Source organism: Drosophila guanche, unplaced genomic scaffold (assembly GCF_900245975.1).
Source record: "Drosophila guanche unplaced genomic scaffold, DGUA_6, whole genome shotgun sequence".
Taxonomy (NCBI): Eukaryota; Metazoa; Arthropoda; class Insecta; order Diptera; family Drosophilidae; genus Drosophila; species Drosophila guanche.
In genome coordinates this window covers 3976474-3990109 of record NW_022995749.1, presented here as the reverse complement: position 1 = coordinate 3990109, position 13636 = coordinate 3976474, and the positions used below count along the sequence as shown (strand labels likewise).

Below are 13636 nucleotides of genomic sequence, written 5' to 3'. Positions count from 1 at the left end.
CTTTAAGTCAACTGATCATAGAATTAAAAGCGTTTATCATTTCATATAATTAATTAGACATTGAGGAGGGTTTTGTTTACAATATTATACATTACAGTTTAAAGCATAGTTAAAATGTAGATGCATATCACATAGTATTAGTTCATCAAAACCATGTATAAAAATGTGAACAATATTTGGGAAGCTTAAATCAAAACTAAGATAAATATTCATCGACCATCCTATAAAATATAATGTTTTCGCTTACAAAAGCGAATTCCAGGGTTCTTCTTCTCGTTCAAATGGTTTAACATTTAACTTAGTTTTCAATGCCATTATTATAATTATTCCAGACTAGTTTTTTAATCAAAATTATAGATTTCCTCTACTGGACCGAGCAATGATTTCTTCTTCTCTCATCCAAATATTAACTATATAAATTAAGCTTAATGAAGGTGACTTTTTTAATTTATTTTAATTTTTTTCGCTGTTTTTTTAAATCTTTGCATTATTTAATTGAACAGCAGATTCCGTGGGTATTCGACTAAAGTCATAAAAAACAAAGAGATGGACTGCAAAATTTAATAAGATTTATTCGGGTTTATAATGCTTACGTTCCAATCTATTCAAAAATGTATCAATTGCTTAATTCGAAAGACTGGAAGGGTCTCAAAAATATTTGTGATAGTGATGATACTATTTCATTGAACACAATGGGTGTAATATACCTTGCTGCCCTAGAATTTTTGTGACGTTTACCCGTGGTCGACACCCTAATTTGGCTCACCAATTTCGCAGATTTAAACTCGCTCGCATTATTACATACAGCATACATCCTGTAGTATCAAGTTCGTCAAGTCAATCTAAATATTTAAACTCACCTTAAAATGTGCAAGTGTCTGGCCGGTAACGTAGCGTGCTGGTAAGTAAAATATGTAAATACGTACATATAATGTACATGTTGTAAAATAAAGTGAGAATTAATATGTATTTACATATGTATCTACACAAGCACTTTAAATTTGTATGAAAAAAGATACACAAAGGAAAAGAAAGAGTGTTGAAGGTGTGATAAAAGCAATACCGATCACTGCCAATGTTTTGTTGTCAAATAACTTCGATTTGCAAGTAAGAATCATTCTGATAACATTCGTACATACACAAGTACACACACACTTAAAGGTATTACCATGGAGATATGAATATAAATAAATAAATAAACAGTATCTAAGCAACAGAATGTTGCTGATCGTGAAGAGTATGTATACATTTGTATCTACATACATCATACAATAAAATATGTATGTATGTACAAATGCATGCTGAATGGTCTGGGGGATGTTTTGTTCTGTGACGCGTTCAGGGTTTTGGCTTATTTAATATTCTCGGTTAATGTTCATTTTTACATTATGCCGCTTTTAATATACTTGAAACTCCTTACAACAAAATATCACTGTCTTTTAGTGGAAATAGAAACCAATTTAATTGAAAGTATCTCAGAATGGTGTTAAAAATTGGTACTAGGAACCAACCAAATTTATAAAACTGCAGAAGACGTCAAGACTGCTAGACCGAATTTTTTAACACCTAATTCAAAAACGAATAGTATTAAAGGATATTAGTGTATGAATATGAGCTCATAATTTATTATAGAGCGAAAATGGAGAACACTCTTATTAGTAAGTATAGTTTCCTATGGCTCCAGAGCATCTTGGCTCCAGACGGTCTTGGCTCCACTCAGACGCAATGAGTTCATTGTTTAGATGTCTAGCCATATGATGCTCCCCAGCACGCGACACTGTGTCGGCAGTGGCAAGTTTCACATTTCCGTTCGGGGTGGAAATTTCATTAGATACTTACAACATTTTATCCGCAATTTCAAAAGTGTATTACGTCATATTTATTAACATACATAAGCACATAAATACATTTATACATAAATATGTAGATTAATATGGCAGACTTAAAGCATTCAGGCTGGCCTAAATACAAACTATTTTGAAATACATACATAAATATGTATGTACATATGTACAAAAACATAACTCTACTTATTTCATATGAGAACCATGCACACTATTACATACATATGTAGGTTTTTAAAGTAGAAGCACTTTTAATAGGATTCGCGATCTGAGCCCCGGATCTTGATTCTATTTTAAAGTGACTAAGATATGCAGAGATCGCTATCTTATCTTCTTATTATTTATCTTCTGAAATGCATATAGTATATATATATATATTTCGAGAGTGGCAGAGAGAGAATGATTCAGATGCTTTATTCGTATAGTGAGCATAGGAAAAGGTTCATTAAATAATCTTTAGTTATTATATTTACTTTGATTCTCAACATTTTTCTGGTTCACTCTAAATTTGATTTTCCAATTCTTCGCACATACATATGAATGTATGTACATACATACGGATATACAGTTGTATGTACATATATACATATTTATTTAACTTTACGAGTCTAAGCACGCAAATCCACAATGGGACAACAGGAATGGGAGTGGAATATTTCTACGAGTACTAGTTGCAATTGGAGACAACTAACGGTGGGGAGAGAAGCCAACTAACAGTCCACTCTTTTTAATTAAGCATATGCCACGCATAAAAACATTTCCTTTACTGCTGATCCACTGGGAGATATGAAATTGTTCCATAAAACGTAGAAATACATGTACATCTACGTGGTTACATCAATTTACAAGAATTTATTATATATATTGCTAACTTAACACCGAGATCCGATGAAAAAGGAACCATCTCAAAAAAAAATTGTCAATATTTCCAAATTTGTATCTCGACTTTCATGCATTTAACGAAACTGACTTCTTAAATAAAATGCTTTTGTTTCTTTATCCTTTCAGCTGTTTTAATTGCGCACTTAGTGTGCTGATATCAATCATCAGCACTTTTCTAATCGTGTTTATTGTGGTTGGATTGACTGTGTACTTTGTTTACTATTACGAGAAGGAGGATGATGTGTCCAAGCTCAAAAACACGGTCACGGACAACTTCCAGTCAGGCCTTGACAAAATAAAAGATGCCCTAAGCAAGTAGTAGGCTACCATAAAGTATGTAAGTTGATAGAGTAACCAAAATCAAACCATTCAATTACTATTAATTCCATTTTTTTCTAGGTTATGCTACCAACCACCTAATACGGAGCCAAAATTATGATAATTTGCAAGCCTTTCCAATAATTACAAGTACAAAATGTCCGTGTTCCATTTAAATATTCCAAAAAGTCTAAATACAATAGATATATACACATATGCACATGTGTATAACCTCAAATATTTACACATTTTAAATACAGCAAAAATGCGAATTCAGTTAAATATAACAAAATCTTTGTGTAAGCATTTAAAGTACGTTTCTCAAAAAAATTAACTGAACTGAGTAACTTAATAATACTAAGTCAACCATCCACCGCATCAAATTAAATGATGCCCACAAACTAAGAATTATTCTTGCGATTGTTTATCTCTTGTATGTTTAAATCGATTAAACGTATTTTAACTAAAAAAAATAAGTTCAGTATGGGACATCCTAATAAAAATGTATTCTATGCATTTTCAATGAATAATTTCATATATTTATCTAAATATTATTTATATTAAAAGCGAAGTAAAGAAACGTAGTGTTTAATGTTTTATTTTCTTTGAAAACACACAGTGGTATTCCTATTCTTCCCTTTGATCGGTTACGATTGAGCTCATGCCTAGCTTCTGGTCAAAAGCTTCCCTTTCCATCTGGTCTTGATCGTAAACTCGTGGAAGATGTTTGGATATTTTCCCGTAGGCCTAGAATTCTGCAGGTGAGCAGCGGTTATGCCTGTTCAAAAACCTCCTGCTGTTAATTTTAATGCAGCCAGATGGGCCAAGCCGTAATTCTACCAAAAGGCAATTAAAACGAGAAGGGACGCGTGAGACGCTTCTTACGCGTCACAACTTTTATACCCGGCACTAAGTACTACATCTGCACCTTAGCGGTTATTTGTCAAATTTTACATTTTTTCTTCATCCGTCATCTACACACACAGCCACACACTGCAGAGTCAGGGCAGCGGCGTTGCAGAGGCAGAGGTAGAGACGTGTCTGCGGTTTTATAGTGACAGAAAATCACCTTTATCTTTGGTTAAATTAACTTTCATAGAGTCTTACCACAATTTTTAACCATGATCCTTGGTTGGTTTAAATATTTTGACGTCAAGACGTCAAGACTGCTAGACCGAATTTTTTAACACCTAATTCAAAAACGAATAGTATTAAAGGATATTAGTGTATGAATATGAGCTCATAATTTATTATAGAGCGAAAATGGAGAACACTCTTATTAGTAAGTATAGTTTCCTATGGCTCCAGAGCATCTTGGCTCCAGACGGTCTTGGCTCCACTCAGACGCAATGACTGTGAATGAGATAATGTGCAAAAAACAAATATAGACTGCNGTTAAAAATTGGTACTAGGAACCAACCAAATTTATAAAACTGCAGTTCTGCAGTTCTGACGATCTGGCTTAAAAAATTGTGGATTAAGTTTTTGCTTATCATAATTTCCTATAATCACATACTTATACTCGAGTATATTTATTATAGAGCGAAAATGGAGAACACTCTTATTAGTAAGTATAGTTTCCTATGGCTCCAGAGCATCTTGGCTCCAGACGGTCTTGGCTCCACTCAGACGCAATGACTGTGAATGAGATAATGTGCAAAAAACAAATATAGACTGCGGAACGGGGTGGGTTTAGCCACTGGAAATTCATTTCTTCATTGTGGCTATAATAATGATCCAATCGGATCCCAATTTAGTGATCTGATAGATATGGCCATTTCCTACGGAATCGCGCTTTTAGTTTTCTTTTATCTTCTTTTATCTGTAGATTTGGGAGGTTTTCGCCCTTTTGCGTGGGCGGAAGGGGCGGGGCTAATTTTTGAAACACACTGGTTTCAGTGTGAGCATATAGCAGTCTGGATGCAAAATTTAGTGGCTCTAGCTCTTATAGTCTCTGAGAACTAGCCGACAAACAAGACGGACAGACAGACATGGCTCTTTCGACTCGTCTATTGATGCGATCAAGAATTTGTATACTCTATGGGGTCGGAAACGTTTCCTTCTGTGCGTTACATACAACCGTTATTCGCACAAATACAATATACAATACAATATATTTACAATACAATATACAATATATTTAATAATATACAATATACAATACAATATATTTACTCTTCGAGTACCGGGTATAATAACGCAGGTATAAAAGTGAAAACTCCTAAGGCGTTCGTAGCAAATTTGGTACAATATTGGGGTCGTGGAAAACCCTGTTGATCTAGTGAAACAATTAAATCGGATTCGGATTCAGCGAATATTAAATATAAGGTACACATGGTCAGACCCCCAGGTCACAGTCAACATATTTATACCCGGTATTCGAAGAGTGGCGTTTCAGTACTTACAAAGGATTTTACGGCGTATTTTTGGCATCAGTTTATGTTGGGAAAGAATGCATTTCCCTGGAAATGAATAATACCTCCAGTGAATCCAAATGCAAACAACGCTAAAGGCAATACTTAATAAAATCGATATATTAAAAACCATTTTGAAGCCATCGACTCGATTAAATTGTACCAGGCTCCCATAATATGATGCGGAAGCCTCGTGCACGTTCCGCTGATTGCTGCCAATCGTTCGACGACTTCGATTTGGACCCGATTGTATGTATTATGTGTATGTATGTAATTATGTGTGCATACTCGTATTGGGTCCTTCTGTGTTTTGGAGCAAAGTTCACTAGAACCTGCGCAGTGACCGGGATTCTCTCAGGAATGTAATAGAATAACAAGGAACAGGAAAAAACAAGAAATTAGAGAGTAAGAGAGTATTTCTCGCTTTATCTCCCACGTTAACCACATAGTATGACAGGGATGGTTGGCATTAACCTATCCCACTGAAGTAGGGATAAGAACTTTCATTTTTGAGTTCTAAGCGCCTGGTAAGAGCGTCACTAAGCATTTTTGAAGCAAAAGGAACATCACGTACCACGCAATACTTACATTCTATGTACTTTCCTTTAGAACAATAATAATTATACTCGGATCCTGTACCTGATTCATCATGAAGTTTAAATCGTCGTCGTCACTTTTGGATGACAGAATTATTCTTTGTGCAGAAATCTATTTCAAGTGTTTACAGAGTATTTCTCCATCGCTCCAAATTCTCCATCGCCTACATGAAATAATTGTTTTGTAAATGTTTATTATATCATCCTATGTTGGAGAGCATCGCTGGTTCTATCGATGTTTGTGCAGCCCTAGTCTCCAGCTGTTCTAAAATTTTCAAATTAAAATATAAATTAAAAAAACAAGAGTTAATGTGTTCCTCCATATTAGGGTCGAATGGCATGGCACAATCTCGGATAATTGTGAATGACGACTATGAGCACCCAGATAATATAGAATATATTTTAGAATCTGTGTTGATGCCCAGTGAGGACAGCTTAGATTTTATTCAGCTAAAGAACGAGTACAACTCTTTAATATTACACCAATGTCAATGCGATAAAGGCGACTGCTCAAGATGCTCACACGGAGGTGCTTATGAGTACTGCCCAAAAGGTAAAGAATTGATTCAAAGGCAAAGTAAAGAAAGCTGCAGTATCCCTATTTTGGAGTGCAATAGTTTATGTGACTGTCGGCTAGACTTTTGCACAAATCGACTTGTGCAGTATGGTCCACGAGAAAATTTGGAAGTGTTTAATTCGGCCACCTTCAAATCCAAAGGTGTGCGTACGAAAGTAAACATTCCTTGTGGTGCCTTCATCTGCGAATATGCAGGAGAAATACTAACCATTTCTGAAGCCAAACGACGCCTAGTTAACAATAAAGAGCTGGAGTGCATGAATTATGTCTTAGTACTTAACGAATACACTAAAACCGATGACTGCCGTGAGGAGAAACGACAAGTCACCATCGTAGACCCTTCAAGGCGAGGAAACATTGGACGCTACATTAACCACAGCTGTGAACCAAACTGTCAGATAGCGGCGGTGCGAATAGACTGTCCCATACCAAAAATATGTGAGTTTAATTAACTTTTTACAAATTAGCGAACAAATGCATGTATATTTTTAAAGGTATTTTCGCAGCACGCAATATTCATGCTCACGAAGAACTGTGCTTTCATTACGGTGGAGAAGATCAACAAGTAGATCAAGCAAGTGATAGCAAGACTTGCCTCTGCACTGCTGATAGTTGCGCTGGTTTTATGCCAAATTCTGCAATAATATAGTTTATAACAACCTGAGCTATGTGCGATAATAATTACATTTCCACTTACCCCTCACAGTTTATTGAGTAAATCGTTTTCAAGTGGAGGCAGTTTTTCTAGTATCCATTGCTGTAGTTCCAGGAGCGACGACTTTTTTAGCTCATGCAGTGTATTTTTCAATGGATTGAATGTACCATTGACACCTAACGTTTGAAGAGATTCAAAAGTCTCAAGGCCCCATTCGAGCGGCACCATGGTATCGCGCTCTCAATGGAACATTCGGAGCTCTGGAAGATCTTCTTTCTGCTGGGAACCTGACTGCAGGGATTCATAGACGATGGAGTTACGGTTGAGAAAAGAAGAGTGCGCAAAGACACCAGCTAATCCATAATTCAAATGGTATCCCGTGTGCAAGGCCAACGCACCACCCATTGAAAAGCCCCCAACAATTATGCGGTTGGCCGGTATGCCCTTTGTGACCTCTCCTTCGATAAGCTGATGAACGTTTTCGTAACATTGTGACATGCTCTTTTTGCTTTCCTGTGCCGCAATGTTTACCGAGCGACGATCGAACCAAACATTGGACTCTTGGCCGTTCAACGGAGTGTACTTTTGCATTGGGGCTGTTGGATAAATGACTTTTATATGCGGGTACTCCAAATTCCGTCCCAGCAGAAAGCGCACCCATTCCAATGCATTCGGACCAGTATCCCCGGAGCCATGGAAAAATATTACAGATGCGCTTTGCTTGCTCGTTGCATTTATCGTCGTTAAAGCAGGTTTCATCTTTATTCTTTTGTTTTTTGTTTTGTTTCTTTACTTTTGCACTGTTTGGCAATGTGACCGCGGAACTATCGATAAGATATATCGATAGATCCTCGGAAATATTCCGAATATACCCTTTCATTTTCAAAACACCGCAATAACACGAAAATCACAGGCAAAAATGTTAATATTTTGAGTAACAAAATAGTTGTGAAGTGCAATAAGTACAGTACTGGAATTTACTTTCTTTAAATTATTACCGATTTGTTGTATTATTTGGAAATATCGATGTTTTAGGCAGCCCTAGTAAAAAACACATGTAAGCTGTTCTTTTCCAACACCTGTCAGCCTGTTTACACTTTGCATTGAATATTTTAATGAAGATTCAGAGTGGCGAATAAATCATAAATTTTGTGAGTGGAATTAAATATAACAAGTAACAAAAGTGAATATCTAGTTTAAGAATGTGCGTTCCATTAGTAAACATTGAAGGAGAGGTTGAAGGAAACACAAAACAAGAGAACTGTATACCATTCATATTCATACCCATATGTATGTACGTACATACCAAGCTATTTCAAAGTTTACAGAACTTGCATATATTTAACAGACAGCTGTTGAGCACACGGCAGTACATATGTACATTTATTTATATAAAACCAAAGTTCAACGGTACCCTTCCAAACACGCGCTGATTACGTTATTTGTGTATCACCTACACGGATGCATACATGTGTATAGTTATGCACATACATGTATGTATGGATGAATTTGAACGAGTTTTGCCTCCTCACAATGATTCGGCAGTAATTTTCACACTGTTTTCCCTAATATACACGCACACACTAAATACATACATATATATGCACGTATATGTACATGCAGAACAACAATTGAATATAAAAGTAAGATTATAGAAGAAGTTTCTACTATTTAAATAAAAACAGCTTCAACAAATACCTCGTTCTCATCAAGTTTTTTCCTGTACTTCCCGCACATCCGTACTTACAGTCAGGCCTGATTTTTCTTTTAATTCTAATAAGAATAGATCGGTTTATTAAAAGTTTATCATTTCCCAGTCAATATTGAAAAAAAACCCAGCTGCTTATGCAATTTGGTCTATGGATAAATGAATGGAAGTTACCTTAAATGATTTTGTTAGGAATTACAACAGAGCTACGAAATTGAAAATACATAAAGCACCTGCAATTGGTTTTTACCATGGTTGCTTATGTTTATAAACATTAATCTCAAATACTTTTTTCGACTCTTTTACATAGATACGAAAGTATTAAAATAAATGACTTCCGGTAAAGTTAATAATAACAAAAAAAAATATACGGTTAGATTTTTTTAATTGAAGAATTATTAGACTAGATTATTATGTAGTTCTTTCTGGAAAATAGCCCCGCCACCGTTCATTCATGTCAAGAATACTTATCGCATTGTAGTGAAAATGAGTTTTTATGAGCACACATACATACATTTGTCTGTATACATACATATATGCATTTATTCGAAAAAAGAAATACACCTGTCACCGAACAACTCATGTGAGTAAGCATGATAATGCTTTTAGTAAATCTGGTAGATAACTTCGTTTTGTTTTCATAAGGGGGGCGCACACTAGGTGAACGGACTTCCAGAAATCAGTTGACTTACTCTCCCTCTGCGTACCGTACGCGTGATCGTCAGAGCGGACTGTCGAATCAAATAGTTTCGCTTTCGTAGGGGCTCTCGTTTTTAAACAGCTGTAGCCAACGATAATAGCCTCGCAAATACTCTGAGTTTGGAGATTTAATCAGTGTACAATATACATATTCGGTTTGATGCATTATTCTGTTATAAATATATGTACATACTTACGTATATGTACATATTTCTGTGATCCTTTGTATTAGAGGAACTACTGATTAGTCAATATATCGTGCAAGTTCCTCAAGTGATTTAATAAGAGCCAAATGCAAATGCAGTATGAAAATTGTACACCCGAACGTTCCCCTGTCCCGATGACATCCCCGCTGCTTAATATGTGCACCCGCCAACCCGACGGTTCGTTTCTTTGGATTTGTATAAAAGTGCTGTGTGCTTAGTAATTATTCTCGCGCGGTAACAAAAAAAAACCACTGAGCATGACTCTTCGAATCACGAATCAAGCTCTCTTACCTTACATTCTAAAACAGCCACAATGATTGGCAAAAATGTTCCAACAAATTCTTGATTGTGTACAGTGGAGACCCATCATAACAGCATTGATCATGTTATTTAGCTTTAAATTTCAAAGCAAATTTAATTATTAATTCTATGAACTCGGATGAGTACGCGTGTCTTTTTATATATCTCAAAGTCAATGATATTTTGATAGTAGACAGTCTGTTGCTGAAAAGATAACTGCAAAACTAGTTTGCGTTGAATATAAATCCGGTTTGTAATATTATGTGTGTGTTTTATTTTGTCACGCAAGGCAAGAAGAATGCGTTTTGCACTATTTGATTGTTTTCCTTTTGCAAAGAAACCGTATCATCAGGTTAATCTGGCAATAACCCTGGCCATTCTAGCTGAAAAGTATTCTTAAGATCTCTACAAAGTGGCATCTTGTACATCTAAGATGTACATTTCATACATACATACATACATACATACATACATAAAGTATGTTATTCACAGGGTACGAGGTAGAGCTCCGTCTGCTGAATCCGCAGTAAACGAGTATATTTCAAGAGTTTTATAACTTGGCTTCAAAATTAAGGAATGAATGACCTAACAATAAATTTTATCGGTGTATTATTGGTCCGTTGGATTTCAGAGATTGAGATGAACAGCCATTCAGAAAGTTGTTCCATCTCAACCGCATGCGGACGGTTCGATTCGGTGCACACCCCCATAGATGACCACGATGCCACGGACGATGACATGACATTTTGCATGTCAAACTACGCCAAGGAAGCTCTGAAGATGATGTTCATGATGCGCTCACACGGCATGCTCACCGACGTCGTGCTGGAGGTAAAAAAGGAGCTCTTTCCCGCCCACAAATTAGTGTTGTCCGCAGCATCACCTTATTTCAAAGCCATGTTTACTGGTGGCCTAAAGGAGTCTGAGATGTCGCGCGTGCAGCTTCAGGGGGTAAGCTAATATCCACGGTGAGCCTCATCATGTTTGTTTAATAGATGAACAGTTTTCCTCTTTGGTTTTTGTAGGTTTGTCCTACAGCAATGTCCCGAATTTTGTATTTCATGTACACCGGACAAATTCGAGTAACCGAAGTAACCGTTTGCCAACTCCTGCCTGCAGCGACTATGTTCCAAGTGCCAAATGTAATTGATGCCTGCTGTGCCTTCTTAGAGCGACAACTAGACCCAACAAACGCTATCGGCATCGCAAACTTTGCGGAGCAGCACGGGTGCGTGGAGCTTCAAAAGAAAGCCAACGTATTCATTGAAAGGAATTTCACGCAGGTAAGTAACCCAATAACGCCATCAATCACCTTCTTAACCGGGAACATTGTTTGTTTAACCCAGGTGTGTCAAGAGGAAGAGTTTCTGCAACTTTCGGCATATCAACTCATTGCGCTTATTCGAAGAGATGAGTTAAACGTGCAGGAGGAGCGCGAGGTTTACAATGCTGTGCTTAAGTGGGTAAAGTACGACGAGGACAATCGACACAGCAAGATGGAACACATACTGGGAGCCGTCCGATGCCAGTTCCTAACGCCCAACTTCCTCAAGGATCAAATGAAGAACTGTGATGTTTTACGCAGAGTTCCGGCGTGTCGCGAGTATCTTGCGAAGATCTTTAAAGACCTAACGTTGCACAAGTGCCCGGGAGTAAAGGAGCGTACACCGAACACGACGCGTATGATATTTGTTGCGGGCGGTTTCTTTCGACACTCTCTAGACATTTTGGAGGCGTATAATGTGGACGATAAGACCTGGACTACTCTACCAAACTTGCGGATTCCACGATCCGGCCTCGGCGCAGCTTTTCTTAAGGGAAAGTTCTATGCAGTTGGTGGCCGAAACAATAACATGTGCTCCTCCTACGACTCTGATTGGGTGGATCGTTATAGTGCCATAAGCGAGACATGGCGTCCGTGTTCGCCCATGTCCGTGCCGCGTCATCGAGTGGGAGTTGCCGTTATGGACGAACTGATGTATGCTGTGGGTGGCTCTGCAGGCATGGAGTATCACAGCACAGTAGAATAGTGAGTATCGAGTGAAGATTGCCAATCCCTCATTGTGCTCAGCCAAAGTCTAAATATTTGCAGCTATGACCCCGACCTCGATCGATGGACGCTTGTTCAACCAATGCATTCCAAACGCTTGGGTGTGGGAGTAGTGGTAGTCAATCGCCTGCTTTATGCGATCGGCGGCTTCGATGGTAACGAACGATTGGCCAGCGTTGAATGTTATCACCCAGAAAACAACGAGTGGAGTTTTTTACCGCCACTTCAAACTGGTCGCAGTGGAGCGGGTAAGTGGAATAAATACATTTCTAATCTGTATATCTGTTATAATGACATTTGTGTTTTTAGGTGTGGCCGCTATTAATCAATTCATTTACGTAGTTGGTGGCTTTGACGGTACTCGTCAATTGGCCACTGTGGAACGCTATGATACCGAAAATGAGACCTGGGATATGGTTGCACCCATACAAATCGCACGCAGTGCACTCTCTCTTACACCGCTCGATGGAAAGCTGTACGCCATTGGTGGTTTTGATGGCAACAACTTTTTGTCCATCGTTGAAGTATACGATCCCCGCACAAATACATGGGTGAAGGGTACGCCTCTGAAGTCGGGTAGATCTGGTCATGCCTCAGCTGTTATCTATCAACCTGCAACCTGTGCCAATTCATTTATGGACTACGAGGAAAGCGAGATGCCAAGGCGGGATGGAAGCAACGACGATACCGATAGGGACTTATCACGAGGTCCGTGTGGAAGCCGAAGTCCGCATTTTGCAGAGAACACACCCATGCAATTTCACACGTCCTTTGGAATGAGTGGTTGTCACAATTGTGAGTCGGAAATAGAAGTTAAACAAGTCGTAACTTCTGGCACACAGGAGCTGCGGAAGCCAATATTCTGGGGACAAATACTACAGTGTAAATCTCGAGGAAATACACCTTTACCTATGACAGACCCTCTTGGCGCTACAAGAATATCCAGCAATATACCTCCCATCAGGGATGATAAGGCGCGAACAAGATGCATACTCAGTCCAGTACGTACAGCAGCAAAAGCTATACACAGCACAATTGAATGGCGACTTCGCAAGCTCGCAGCAGCCACATGACAGCTATAAAACGAACCGCATAGCCCCAACCAAAATCAATATTCATTGTACAAAGACTATTTTGTATCACTTAGAATTCCATTTTGAAATGCATTCCATTGAATTAGTATGTGAGGATTTAGATATGTGGTTTGCACAAACACTTCATTTGTTGTATGTCCCTTAAGTGATAATTATGTTTTATGGCATCCATAACATTAACGGCGTATGTCAGCCCATTGTTCTAAGATTGATTAGGGTTAGTAACTTAGCTATAAAACCGTATTTGACAAATTTTAATTTTAAAACCCACAATAATGAAATGATTGTTTTCA

The 13636-nt window shown here is 37.8% G+C and overlaps 4 protein-coding genes across 7 annotated transcripts; 3 read left to right on the top strand and 1 right to left on the bottom strand.

Annotated features, from left to right (window-relative positions):
• The first annotated feature begins 745 nt into the window (after positions 1 to 745).
• On the top strand, positions 746 to 3304 carry LOC117584997 (protein midgut expression 1). 2 transcript variants are annotated; one of them, XM_034274226.1, is made up of 3 exons: positions 746 to 901; positions 2853 to 3059; positions 3126 to 3304. In XM_034274226.1, exons 1-2 carry the CDS (start codon positions 867 to 869, stop codon positions 3043 to 3045), a joined length of 228 nt encoding a protein of 75 aa, XP_034130117.1. In that variant the 5' UTR covers positions 746 to 866; the 3' UTR covers positions 3046 to 3059; positions 3126 to 3304. The 2 variants fall into 2 exon arrangements, with proteins under 2 accessions (XP_034130117.1, XP_034130116.1); XM_034274225.1 differs by having other exon boundaries at positions 2853 to 3063.
• A 3019-nt stretch (positions 3305 to 6323) lies between these two features.
• Positions 6324 to 7462, top strand: LOC117584992 (histone-lysine N-methyltransferase SETMAR). Its single transcript, XM_034274221.1, has 3 exons — positions 6324 to 7069; positions 7126 to 7266; positions 7330 to 7462. The coding sequence occupies exons 1-3, from the start codon at positions 6364 to 6366 to the stop codon at positions 7347 to 7349; spliced, it is 867 nt and encodes a 288-aa protein (XP_034130112.1). The 5' UTR covers positions 6324 to 6363; the 3' UTR covers positions 7350 to 7462.
• LOC117584993 (lysophospholipase-like protein 1) lies at positions 7085 to 8086 on the bottom strand. Its single transcript, XM_034274222.1, is given in 2 exon segments — positions 7085 to 7266; positions 7329 to 8086. A coding segment is annotated over 1 exon segment (714 nt). The 5' UTR covers positions 8046 to 8086; the 3' UTR covers positions 7085 to 7266; positions 7329 to 7331.
• Positions 8087 to 8344: 258 nt separating this feature from the next.
• LOC117584991 (kelch-like ECH-associated protein 1B) lies at positions 8345 to 13615 on the top strand. 3 transcript variants are annotated; one of them, XM_034274219.1, is made up of 6 exons: positions 8345 to 8437; positions 10831 to 11150; positions 11225 to 11482; positions 11546 to 12228; positions 12292 to 12497; positions 12559 to 13615. In XM_034274219.1, exons 2-6 carry the CDS (start codon positions 10839 to 10841, stop codon positions 13320 to 13322), a joined length of 2223 nt encoding a protein of 740 aa, XP_034130110.1. In that variant the 5' UTR covers positions 8345 to 8437; positions 10831 to 10838; the 3' UTR covers positions 13323 to 13615. The 3 variants fall into 3 exon arrangements, with proteins under 3 accessions (XP_034130110.1, XP_034130109.1, XP_034130111.1); XM_034274218.1 differs by lacking the exon at positions 8345 to 8437 and adding an exon at positions 9930 to 10076; XM_034274220.1 differs by lacking the exon at positions 8345 to 8437 and having other exon boundaries at positions 11032 to 11150; positions 11203 to 11482; positions 12559 to 13614.
• The last annotated feature ends 21 nt before the right edge of the window (positions 13616 to 13636 follow it).

What these genes read in the sequence shown, in the direction of transcription:
- LOC117584997 (XM_034274226.1), top strand. Translation starts at nt 867, where the DNA reads ATGTGCAAGTGTCTGGCCGGTAACGTAGCGTGCTG. An exon ending in GCCGGTAACGTAGCGTGCTG is followed by an intron (nt 902 to 2,852) that starts GTAAGTAAAATA and finishes TTATCCTTTCAG; the next exon opens with CTGTTTTAATTGCGCACTTA.
- LOC117584992 (XM_034274221.1), top strand. Translation starts at nt 6,364, where the DNA reads ATGTGTTCCTCCATATTAGGGTCGAATGGCATGGCACAATCTCGGATA. An exon ending in CTGTCCCATACCAAAAATAT is followed by an intron (nt 7,070 to 7,125) that starts GTGAGTTTAATT and finishes ATATTTTTAAAG; the next exon opens with GTATTTTCGCAGCACGCAAT. An exon ending in CGCTGGTTTTATGCCAAATT is followed by an intron (nt 7,267 to 7,329) that starts CTGCAATAATAT and finishes TTTCCACTTACC; the next exon opens with CCTCACAGTTTATTGAGTAA.
- LOC117584991 (XM_034274218.1), top strand. Translation starts at nt 9,986, where the DNA reads ATGCAAATGCAGTATGAAAATTGTACACCCGAACGTTCCCCTGTCCCG. An exon ending in GTGCACCCGCCAACCCGACG is followed by an intron (nt 10,077 to 10,830) that starts GTTCGTTTCTTT and finishes GTTGGATTTCAG; the next exon opens with AGATTGAGATGAACAGCCAT. An exon ending in CGCGCGTGCAGCTTCAGGGG is followed by an intron (nt 11,151 to 11,224) that starts GTAAGCTAATAT and finishes TGGTTTTTGTAG; the next exon opens with GTTTGTCCTACAGCAATGTC.